The sequence below is a fragment of the Pagrus major genome, chromosome 12 (assembly GCF_040436345.1).
Source record: "Pagrus major chromosome 12, Pma_NU_1.0".
In the NCBI taxonomy this organism is placed as follows: Eukaryota; Metazoa; Chordata; class Actinopteri; order Spariformes; family Sparidae; genus Pagrus; species Pagrus major.
Window position 1 is genome coordinate 12,353,968 of NC_133226.1, and position 13,037 is coordinate 12,367,004.

The 13,037-nt window shown below is 39.7% G+C and overlaps 1 protein-coding gene across 1 annotated transcript in view; it reads right to left on the reverse strand.

Annotated features, from left to right (window-relative positions):
• sfswap (splicing factor SWAP) overlaps positions 1-13,037 on the reverse strand; it is a 52,957-nt gene that overhangs the window by 5,982 nt on the left and 33,938 nt on the right. Inside the window, exons 15-18 of the mRNA XM_073477753.1 lie at positions 10,279-10,793; positions 7,829-7,960; positions 7,289-7,426; positions 2,070-2,142 (exon numbers count right to left, since the gene is read on the reverse strand). Of these exons, the coding sequence (XP_073333854.1) occupies positions 2,070-2,142; positions 7,289-7,426; positions 7,829-7,960; positions 10,279-10,793 (858 nt within the window). The remainder of the gene's footprint in view (positions 1-2,069; positions 2,143-7,288; positions 7,427-7,828; positions 7,961-10,278; positions 10,794-13,037) is intronic.

A 13,037-nucleotide genomic window follows, 5' to 3' on the forward strand; every position in this document is an offset into this window, starting at 1 on the left:
CAAACTGTGGCTCATAAAGTAGAGCGGTGCATAATCTGAAGTGTTCTCGGGCAAGAAACTGAACCCTAAACTGCTCCCTGTGGCTGTGATGCATTTGGTGAATGTGTGTGTGAATCGGTGAATGCTGACTTGTGTTGTAAAGTATGACTAGAAAAGCGCTGAATAAATGCAGTCCATGTTATATACAACCCAGTCCTTCCTTTACAGCACACTATGGAACCAAAAGTACTTTTTCCATTTCAACATGACACTCTCCCATGCTGATGCGAGGTCTATGAACTAATTATTTTACTTTTGCTTGGTGTGGAAGGACTTGACCAGCTTGCAAAGAGCCCTGACTTCAACTCCGTCCAACAAATTTAAGATAAATTCAGGAATCCTGATCACAGGCCAGGCCTCATCACCTGGACACCACTGATGTTCTTGTGGTTTAACAGGCTCAAATCCCTGCGAAAGGGGCTCCATTTTTTTTGTGGAAAGCCTTCCAAGAAGAGAGGAGGCTGTTATTGCAGCATATTAAAAGGATAAGTTCACCAAAGAAATTCTTCATTATCCTCATACCAGTGGAAAGTCGGATGAAGATTTTGTAGTCTACAAAACATTTCTGGAGCTTCACAGCGTTGCAGCATTCTCCTAAACAACTGAAGTAGCTGGGGAAAACAAAAAAACACAAAATGGCTCCATACAGATGGCCCACCATAATCCAAGTCTCTGGAGATCCCACATTGACTTGAAAACCACGTCTGAAGCAGGTGTACTCACTCGACAGGGTTGTAAATAATGTCTTTTCAAATAAATTTGGGATCTCATCATTTATGTTTTAAAACAAGTCCCCAGCTACCTCAGTTGTGTAGGAGAATGTTGCAGTGAAGTTTTGTTGAGAGGCTCCAGAAATATTTTGTGGACTACGAAACCTCACCTGACTTTTCTTCAGCATGGGGGTGAGTAGATAAAGACTGAATTTTCATATTTTCTTATCCTTTAATGGCCACAGAGAATGATGTTCATAATGCAATGTCTTGGTCATGCACAAGATGACTGGGTGTCGTCAGTTGAAGAAATTCAAGCTGCCGTTGTCCTCCTGTGTAGGGAAATTACAGGACAGCTGCAGTGTGCGTGCCACCTCAACTACAGTCTAAATGTGTCAGGCATATTATCATGCAAGTGTTCCACTGAATTACTGTTCAATCCAAGTGCGATCCAGCAGGACACGGACGTGGCAAGTACAAACTCAAAGCCTCGTCACTCTGTGAGAAAGTGGCTGCATGCAGAGAGTGGTGTGTGATTGCTGTAATTTTATCGAGGGAAGTGTGTATTCCGTCTTTAACACTCAATAGGAGGCCGTGGCTTCTGTGAGCCCTTGATGACAGTTGCTGTCACCCAGTCAAAACCATCAACACACACTTTTGTTCAACCTCCAATAACTGGGGACACCTTGGGCCAAGCTGACACTACTTCAACACTGACATATCACCACCAATATGTTGGCCAACATTTACTTATTCCCACTGTTAAGGAGCAACATTTCCATTATCATATCTTGATAAAAAAATAAATACTTGCTCTCTTTTAGCTCTGTTTTTGGTCCCTACCAACTCCTGAAATACATCTGGCTTTCTAGCTGCTATAGAGTCCACAATGTTCACCAGCTAGTCGTAATTTGTATTTTGCTTGAAAAATCACCGACCAAAATAGTTGGTGATCCATTTTCTGTAAATCGATAGATCGATTTATTGTTGCAGCTCTAATGCTATACTATACAAAACCCAGAAACTACAGCAAGAAAATACTATCAACTGATTTTATGGTAAGCTTCAGTGAGACTTTGCACAAAAGTCTTCCATCAACCTTAACAATACAAAAATATGTCGACAGAATATCAAATGAATTTAAGGAACATTTCCCAAGATGGTCCAGGTCAAAAACAAGGCTTTTTGTCAGTGAAAATAACCAGCACTTCCCGTCCGTCCTCTTTGCATGATGGAAACAAAGAACACTCAGTACTTGCATTCGGTAGACTGTACAGTTCACCAGAGGACATATTTTGGGATAAAAGCAAAGAACAATACCTGAGTTATTTTGGACTGAACAGAGGATACTATGGATGAGGACACTGCCTTGTCTTTCTCCAAAGAACCGCCCCTGTAGAGAGAAGAGATGGAGAAAGAGAGGGGAAACAAAGAGAAGAAAGCCAATCATGTTAACAGGAGAAGCTATACAATATTCATGATATCTTCTGAAATGTTCAAAGTTGGACAGGCATCGAGAGCTGTCGAAGGGAGAGGAGAGGAAGTAGACAGAGAGGTAAGAGAGGAATGGGATGTTACCTGCAAAAACTAACCACCACATCAACAATGTAGAGAGCAGCCAAGTATGTACGCACGCAGACAAACAGCAAAGCGTCATAGTTGCAGGCCTCGAACTGAACCTCGGGGCTTTTGTCCAAAGCTTTTAATCTCTCCAACGTCAACACTTCATAATTTATCAAAGGATTTTTAAAATAGACTAATTCAAGCGCGTCAGGTTGACTGAACACAACAGGTGAAATGCAGAACAGACTGCTGATGACGATGTAGAGCTTCGGTCCACTGAAAAAGTGTGACAATTTGAAATGTGTGTATCTGTGTCTGTCAGTTGTGGGTATTACACGTCTTTACATACATCATTTGGGATTATTATGGTATGCTGCTCTGGTTCCATCCAATGTTGCTACGATTTGTCGATTAATAGATCTAAAGAAATTCAACTGCCAGCTATTTTGAGAACTGATTCATTGTTTCAGTCATTTTTAAGCAAAAATATCAAACATTTGCTGGATTCCAGCTTCTTTAAAGGGTGCAACATGTAAGAATTGGCCAACTTTCAAATTTAAGTTAACTCCGCCTGGACTGGAAGCTCAGAGCACTAGGGGATTGTCTGTGTTTTTTACTGTCAGCTGATCATCTCTTGAGGTAAAAAATGGCTTGGGGCCAGCTGAGTAACATGCTTACTTCAATAGACAGGTATACTTCTGCAACAGAATACATAAATGTCTTCGACATTATGTCAAAAATGTTATTTCTTCTCATTCTGTTAATAACACAATTATTCTGTTAATTGTACAATTATTTTTCATTTTTTATTAAATAAAATTCTGACATATTGCACCTTTATATTTAAGGATTTGCTGCTTTGTCATCTATGATAGCAAATGAAGAGTTTTTTGGTTTTATACTGCTGGCTCGACAAAAGAAGCAAGTTAAAAATGCAACCTTGGGCTCTGGGAAATTGTGATAAGCATGTTTCACAATGTTTTGACATTTTATAGATTGAACGATAAAGCAAAGTGGAAAATATTCAGCAGCGTAATTGCCAATACACTAAACAGTAATAGTTGCAGCCCTCGTTCTATTCCTAGTAGAAAGTAAACCAAAAGAAAGAAACCAGCTGCATTCATACACAGTTTGTTGTTGAGCCACCTACGCAGGCTAAGCAGAACGTTTGATAACAAAAAAACTGTCGTCCTGGAAAGACAGACCAATTTACTACATCCTGCGGACAAAAGGAAACAAATGAAAGAAATAAAAGCATTCTCATCTTAACAAAGGGCTAACACACGGGGGATATACAGGCTTTTAAAAGCATGAAATTGTAGCAATGGCCTTGCGCAAAGAGAAGCCTTTCGATTTGTCTCTTGTACAAACAGAAAATGTTTACATGGTATGTCATCATTCAGAAACGTTTCTGTAGAATAAACCCAGTGTAATTAAAAGTTAGACTGCGTTCTGCAAATCGAAGACTCAACTTTTGTCCACTCATTGCTAAACATTTAGCCTGATTCAGTTGGACTAATGGAAATTTAAAAATGAATTGGTATTGATTGGCCAGCTACATAGATTGGCTCCTCTGAATCTAACAGCTTGGAAGCTTTGGAAGAGAATAGTGAAAAAATAGAAGCAGGACTCGGCACATTATTAATTTGTAATATACATGTTTCATTTTTTAACATCTACAGAATTACACTAACATTGCAGCTTATTTCATAATCTGTGCTCTTATTCATGATCCTCAGAGTCATTTTCCTCTTACAAATAATGAAAGACAAAACTATGATAAAGTCACTGGTTAGAAAATAATATTCCTTATTTAAGAAATGGCAAAGCCTTGCATTTGTCCTAAGTGTTTCTGTTTTTATGGTCACTTAGTCTATGGAAGTTCTTTACAAAAACTATTGCATGACATAATATGTTAAGATAAAATCTGGTGCACATGGTTATAGTAAAAGCTTTCATTAAGGTGTAGCAAGTAACATTTGCTGATGGCCCTACACTGTACGACTCAGTCCTGCCAGGTCCAGTGCATACAGAGATTCAAACCTCTGCTGTGTATGTCGGCCAAACTAAACGAGCTCTAAAACGGAGGACTGCAGAACATAAGACTGCAATTCACACCGAGAATCTTGAGTATACGATGGCACCTCATTACGTGAATGCAAATCATGAATCTGCCTCTACACTGAAATTCTGGGGTATTAAAAAGATTTCCTCATCCCCTCGGGGGACGGGACATTGTAAACACACCGTTACGCCGAGAAAGCTAATGGATTTATACACTGAACACAATTGAGCCATATGGATTAAATGAGGAAATTAATTTATCTTGTTTTCTATGAATGTTCTGAGAAATGAATCCATTGTGTGTTTTTTATTTTTATACTTGCTGTGACAATATGGCATTGGCTAGACATGAGCAATTCCCTGAACTAAACCTAAAAACCCAAAAATGGCACTAGAACATAACGGAACAAATATATTTTTTTTGCTTCACTAAATCTGTTTTTAAGTGAAAACACCCTTTTCATGAAAAAAAGCTGTTTAGCAAACAGATGGTAGTCACAGAGGAGGCAGTACCAATTGGAGGTGATGGTTTGCGAGGTAGACACCTTCCTCTGACAGATTCTGCATGTGGGCACCTCATCTCCGGGTCGTTCTTACATTTGAAAACCAAAGTGTTTCCACACATCCAATTTAACCATTTTGTGCCTGTTCATTATGCCTGTTACCATGATGACAGACTTCAGGATCAATATAGGACTTAACGTTATGGGTTTATCTGATATGCTGTGTTGGTTTTGTTCCTTCAAGTTGGCTGATGCTCCTTCACCCAGTGCAGAACATATCAGTGATAGTCAGGCACCTACAGTACAAATGGATTTTACTGGTATGAATTTCCAATCTAAGATCTGACCTTCCTGCTCTGAATAAGTTAATTGCTTCAATATGTGCGATGATTTGAGAGCTGCATAAATTAACACTGACATTTGCTGTCAGTTATATGACCCAATGCAATGTGAAGGGCAGCATTTCTATGCTCGTCTCCACCAACCACCTGCAGAGCCTCCTGTAAACTGTGCAGCTTTCTTAAGTCATCTGCTGCACTGACGACCAGCTCTACTTCAGCCCCCTCCTCATCAACTCCTCTGTTCTCTGACCACCTCAAACTCTAGAAAATCTCACTTCACTAATTAGCTTTTCAGATATGTTTCGTGTTTTGGTTTTATCCACGATACTTTGGTACTGAAAATGACTTCTCTACTTCAGCTACTGTGGTACAGTGGGCATACATTTCCTTTGGGAGGGCTGAGTGATTTAGCCTACATTTTGCCCTCTGGCAGTCACAAGTTAATGTATGCAGCAGTGTCATTGGTTTTTTGTTGCAAATATTTTAAACAGCAGACCAACAACCCCAAGTCATTAGAAGAGATTGTGTTCATTGCAACAAACGCCTTAAGATCTTGAAGCTGAAAGATGTTGGCTCCAAGCCATCGCATCACTGGCGCTGAAGATTTAAGGCTTCAAGTCTCTTCTGTCCATACTGGATTTAGAATTCCTCGGACACAATGGATAATGCCCCAGCTTTGTTTTACCCACTGGAGCTTCATATTCACAAAGCTAGCATTAGTTTATAATGATGGCACACTACATATAGATACAAATGACAATACAGCATAAATTGATGTTCATTCTAAGGCAGTCTGCTGAATTCTGGACAGGAAAGCATTGCATTAAGATATACAGCACCTCCATTAATTGCCTGGTTGCTAAGCTCCATTCCCCTTAGTTACTGCAGATAATGTGACAGACCACTCGAAATTCTTCCCCTCCATATTTTGAAACAATGGCAACAGACAGAGGTAGACCATAGTAGGCTTCCTATTCTAGCTGTCTAGATTTTTTTTAGCTATAGTTACCTAGCTAATTAAGCTAGTGTTAGCTTCATGATGTGATTGAAAAGGCAGTCTCTGCCCTTTTGGCACTCTTAATTGTTCTAGCTAACTTATTTTAAAACAAAAATCCTTTAAAAGGGCGTTCAATATGACAGATAGGCTTTATTATATTTCCAAACACTGTGTTGCACTATAAGGCTTTTAGGATGAGGACTAATGTGTTTGACGAATGTAAGGCTATCCCAGCTAACAAGTTTGGCTGGAGTGTAAATTTCCCCAAATCCAATAAAGAGCGCTGGCCACAGAAACTGCCCTACTGCTGTTGTCTTTGTCAATATTTTTAAACATCAATCTTTAGAGCAGATGACTTCCTCCATACGACTTCAAAAAGAACTGGGTGAAAAGCGATGGGAAAAATGGCGTGTTTATTTAGCCAGTCAGACAGATTTCTCATAAACATTGTACCCTGAGTAACTTCTGACCTTTAAATAGGCAAACTTGCCTTGGTTTACTGATTGTCTCTTGTTAACAGTTTTTGTTTGTTTGTCCTTTATCCCTTTTTTGTCCACTGTTTGTACAATGTGGAGAATGTGAAAAGTGTAAATAAATAAAAAGTTAAGAAAAAACAAAAGTCCATACAAACTCTAAAACAAAACAGGCACATTCCCTAGACTACGATGTAGTAGCACCCTCGACGAGCCAATGGTTTAACCATGTCTTCAGCAAAGGATGTTTGTGGTGTTCAAAGAGAGGAAACACCATCTTCACTTTGGCCTTTGACAGGGTGTACAAACACAGTTTTGACAGCTTGCTATAATAGCCAATTTCTGAAGTACTCAGCTACTTATTGTGTCTGTTTATGTGGGATTCTGTTGGTTTCATGAGAGAAGCTTCACAGGCCTGGAGGCAACAATATATCTGTATAAATAAGACACGTTTAAAAGGAAAAGGAATGAATATTGTATAAATCTTCTCAGTTGTCAGCTTTAGCCTTTGGTTTCTTTAGTGAGGAGGCTTTTAGTTACAGCCGGCAAAGCAATCTAAACGCTTAGCTGGTTGATTGACAGGTTTGTAGAGGGTTACCTGGAGTGGGCCAGGCTGGAGGCTGGGCTCGCTGATGGGGACAAAACTCTTCTGGGTGATGAATACGGGGAGAGAGAGGAACCCACACGTTGCATCTGTCCTGAGGATGACAAGGAGCTCCTTTTTTCAGTAGGGGATCTGGAAGACACAAGCGAGAAGGGAAGTGCAGGAGCTTAAACATTTCAGATTCAGGCGGTAACACCAGAGAATACACAATATATCAGAGTGCTTGTGTATTCAGAAAAGCCCTACTTGAAATGCATTTAAGTAGAAGCTGTCCTTTGCAGTTTTCGTCAGTGGTTATTTGGGGATTAAGACATCTAAAACGTTGCTTAATGAATAGTAGATACACACTCAGAGTTGTCAGTTTACCAAATGAAGGTTCCTAATTGTGAAACCAAATGAAAAAGATCAAACATTTAAGACATGACACCTCACTGTGGCAGTGTTGGTGCCCCTCTCTGCCTTGACACGTGTAAATGTGGAGACCCGTGACTCATCCTCACACCACAGACTACTGACACCTGCTGTTAGGTTTACCTCGATCTCGAATGCCCCCTGGGCAGACTGGAGCTGCTGCTGGGATGATAGCGCTCACGCTCTCGGTCCTCACGTCTCCTCTCTGACGAGAGGCCCCTCCTGTCCTTTCTCCCCGGGGAGTGCGAGCGGGATCTGGCCAGACAGGACAACAAAGAAGGAGTAAGATGGGGGAAGCCATTAAATTAGAGAAGATGGAGCTCGGCAGATGAGCTGATGCATTTGAAATGAAAAACAAGAAGAGAGGGGGGCGAAACGAGAGGGATAAGACAATGACAGAGGTAATGCGCAAGAGAAAGAAATAAAATGGGCAATCAGGATGGGGAATTTAAAAACAAGAATAGCCAATCACGGTTTGTACTGATTGAATTAGACTATCTGAAGACCTAAATGTGGCATAAATTTACATCAAGGCAGTTAAAGACTAATGCAAATACTGTGCAACTGAGCTGCAGGACAAAAATATACCATAATTCAGTGAATTACTTCAATAAAGATTACATCATGTGGACTCCCAGTATGTAAATAATGTTTGTTTTTTTTAAACGGCCTGAAAAGAAAACAGAATTAAATATTAATGCGAGATATAAGAGATTCATTTCTCAGATTTCTTTCCAGAAAAGGGCAGGACTGCAATCATTGTCCCCCACTGGCTAGTATGCAGAGCATGCATGTCATTTACAGACATTAAATAGCCAGGGTTAGAGGAGCATATTAGACCAATTTTCTAAAATCAAAGACAGAAAGGACAGGCCAGCTGAGTTAATGTCAGCCTGTGCTCGGGTGGCAAAACACAGCTGCCTGGTCAATATTGTTCACTTTAGCCTGACAGATGAACGGCAGAAACAAAGCAGCCCGATTTACCTTTCATCACTTCCTCTCAACCCTTAACAATTGTGGGAATTTGTTTTATTAATTCACCTTTTTTCTCTTCCTCTTTCAAAAGCAGTCGGAGGAGAAAGAACAGAGACGTAGGGATAGATTTTTTTCTACGAACATTTTTATTCATATGGTTGCATTGTGCTGTGCACTAAAGGTTCAGCTGAAGTGGAATATTAAACAGAGGGTGATTAATCATTATGTTACCAGTAGGGTTGTACCGATCCGATCACGTGACTCGGAAATCGGGGCCGATCACGCCACTGAAGACTCGATCGGGACTCGGACGTTACGACCCGATCAGAGATCGGTTTTATATATATTTATTTAGTCATTATTTGTATTAGATTGTTGATATATGGGCTATTGGTGATTCAAAATAAAAAAAATAAAATGAGTATTTACTACCACCGTTTACGACATGCGCATGCGCAGAAGACCAGCACGCCAGTTTGTTTTGAAGCGGAGTGGCGAGTTGTGGCGCACCATGTCTGCTGTGTGGAAGTATTTTAAAGTGAGTGACGAGAACGATGCAGTTGCAAACTGTCAGATATGTAAATTTGGGATATCGAGGGGTGGTAAGGACAAAGCTTCGTTTAATACCACAAACTTAATTCGACACTTGAAAAACAAACACTTATTAAAGTGTTGTATTAAAATATAATAAAAAATAAGGGACACCTTGGATAGTTTTCTTCGATCTTTTTAATTTTTTAAATGTATTATAAGAGTATCGGATCGGGACTCGGTATCGGCAGATACTCAAAAATCAAAGGACTCGGACTCGTATCGGGGGCAAAAAACCCTGATCGGAGCATCCCTAGTTACCAGTCTGTCACATTAAATGTCTCGTAACGTAAGAAATATTGGAATATTATTTTGAAACACAATGGCTATTGCGTCAAGTCAAACTTTTTTCGACCTGCAGTACTTCCTTTTATCTTCCTTTATATTCTTTATACTATGTTTATTGTTATGCACCAAAACAACAAGGCAAATTCTTTGTAATATAAAAACCTGCTTGGAAATAAAACTGAAAGGTCTTTTGGAAGATAACTTTGTTTCTTAACTTTGTTTTGTGTCACCTCAACATCATTATCATTTTTTTATTATTATGATTTAACCAAGAAATTACTAAGAATTTGGACTGCTGTTGGTCTTTGGTCCATTCAAAAATAAGTGGATTCAGACAGTTCAGTTCAGATCTTTAATGCCACTGAAAATTAGGTTCCATGTAAAGCAAGACACCATTAAAACAAACAGTAAAAGTGCTTCCTCTGAGGTGCAGCACCTGTCGCAACCAGCAGCAAAGGCCAATAAAGATATGAATTGGACAACTGCACTGATCACTGTAAGAAAATTCCTCTAACTGAATTGGAAAAGCTAACATGACAAAGTCATAGAATGAGAAAAAAATATGTAAATAAAAAGTTAAGCTGCATCATAAAGTCATTGTGTAATCAAATCACAGCATCTTGAATCAAATTCAAAGTGAATCTTTAGACAGATGGATAGAATCTCCCAGCCTACCACTGACAGTTTGGAGTGAGTACACTGCTTTGTAGGTGTCTTACCGGGACCTGCGGGCTCTCCTGTAGGCACTGGGAAGAGAGTGTTTGCTCTTCGACTTTGACTTTGACTTTGACCTCGATCTGGATCTTGACCTCCTCTTATGTTTTTTCTTCTTTTTGTCTTTGTCCCTCCCTTTGTTCCTGTCTCTCTCTCTGTCTCTATCTCTGTCTCTCTCTCTGTCTCTATCTCTATCTCTCTCTTTCTCTCTCTCTCTGTCTCTCTCTCTCTCTTTGTCTCTCTCTCTATCTCTCTCTCTGTCTCTATCTCTATCTCTATCTCTATCTCTATCTCTCTCTCTGTCTCTCTCTCTGTCTCTGTCTCTCTCTCTGTCTCTATCTCTATCACTGTCTCGGTCTCTGGCTGCTCCCCTGGATGTCGCGTGGGAGGATGGGGCCTCCCTGCTGCGATGGGCTACTTGGATCTCTATGGCAGGTCTTTGTTCCTGAGGATATGCAGGTAGTGCATGGGAGTGTTGAGGGGGTGCAGCATCAGACAGAATGGAGAGGGCTTCTTGCATCTAGACACAAAGGTAGAAAGGAGAGAACAGACAGAAAAAGAAATATTAGTGAAAGTCATGTTTTGGCATGTTTAAATGCTGGACCTTCACTTTTTAATTGATTTAAATATAAAAAGAAAACAAACATTTTATTGATTAAATGAAACCCTCAGTGCCCCTCTTTGACATTTGGGACATAACATGAATTCCCAAATGCTTGATATCTCTGTACATCTGAGGACAATCAATATGGGGGCCTGTCTACTTACAAGGTTGGCTGTGTATAGAGATTAAAGATTTATTCATGCAATACCCCCGTGTCCACCCTTGACCATGTTATAGAGAAATACAACTTGAATGGTAATGGCAGAATAAAAAAATAACATTACGTTTACTCGATATAAGTGAAAGGACATCCTGCAAATACTTTTTCTCAATTCTCTTGTAGAACATTTTACAGTAACTGTGTTTAGATGGACCCTAATATTCCACTAATAATCTGAATAAACACCTATTCTGAATAAAAATGCCTCATGTAAACACCTCAACTGGAATAGATCGCTCCGATCTCACCTGATCGGAATGAATTTTCAATCAGATCGAGGGGGGTGGTGTTAACCTTTCATACTCCAATTCAATAAGGAAATTATTAACCATGTAAACGCTTATTCAAATCGATTCTATTTGGTTGGAACACGTCAATTCTTTGTGTGCATTCCCGCCCCACGTGAGCGTGACATCACAGATGACGTTGCTTCCAGGAAGCAAAACATGGTGGGAGCAAAACAGAACTGGTCTGTGGCCAACACAGCTTACTTGTTGAATGCCTCAATGGCTGAAAGGCCAAGCCACTGACCAAATCAAGAACCGCTGGAGAAGTCTGAAGGCAGCCTAATAACGTTACAAGGCCAAAAGTCAAAACGGCAAAAGTGGTTCAGACCCAGACAGACTTATGGATGATCAAATGGGAGCGCAACGACTGGTAAACATGACTTGCTATGGTGTGGATGTGGGGTTTGAGGATAATTCGTCTGAGGCTCCTGTTCATACTCAAGAAGACAGCAGCATTACTGTTAATTAAGTTCAATCTTGACAGCTCATGTTGCAAAATTAGCCAATGTTACCTCAATAAACATGAATGTAGTGGATTGACAGATGGTGCAAATGAATGAATCAACTGAATATTCTTAATAGTCTTAATACAAAATAAACTTTTTCTGTTAAATTTCCAGCAGATTGAATGCTTCACAGCGGGCTGAACCACTGTGAGCATGTCAATAAAGTTATATTCTGATTAAATGCTTGGGGCATGCTTGGGGCATGTGAACAAAGATCTTTATCAGATTACTTTTTTTTTAGCATCCATGTAAACAGTTAAGTTGGAATCTCTAATCAGGGAGATTTAAATGAAGAAATATTGTCCATGTAAATGCAGCTAGTGTTTGCTGTCATATTATATGACTTTTATTCATTTAAATTCTAATTCTACTATTGTATTTGCAAATCGTAAATATCTATTGTCACCTGTTTAAATACTTTGGTTGGAAACATTGTACGGAATGAATTTTTTTTTTAAAATAACGAGAAGTATCGATGAAGCTTCAACAACAGCAATGGACATCAAGAGATTTTTTTTTTCTGAAGAAGGTATAATAAGTAATCTTATGTGCACTAAAGGGACATGGGTAAATAGATAAAATAGATAAATAAAAAGAAACTTACTCAGCTGATTAAATGGTGTGGGTTGAACAATACAGAGCAAACATGCCTCTGTCTGCATATATTAAATTGGCCTGGAACTGGATTGACACTGAAAGACAGCTCTAGTCCATCAGTGGATTAAACATGACAGTAAATCTTCCAAGGTCAGATTTCATCTTCCAGGGTTAGGTCTTAGATTATTCCTGGGGTCACCCATGTTACTTATGTATGCATTCCCGGTACTAACAAGGGCTTTTGGAGACATCCAATGGCATAATTTATATGCCTGCAATAACGTAAATGACATGACCACCCAAGTGATAAGTAATGAATATGGAAGACGGAGAGGAAATGAATGTGTGGCGTGAATCTTGTCAATTCAATCACCCCTCCTCCTACTCATCTGCTAAAATTGGTAAGAAATGGATGGAGCACAAAAAGAAATGGAGAGAGGGACAGAAACAAACAGAGAGGGGAAGGGAAGGGAAGGGAAGCAAAGGCAGCGCAGGGAGGAAGACAATCAATAAGTACCTAAAAAACAGGCAGGGAAGATGAGAGGGGAAG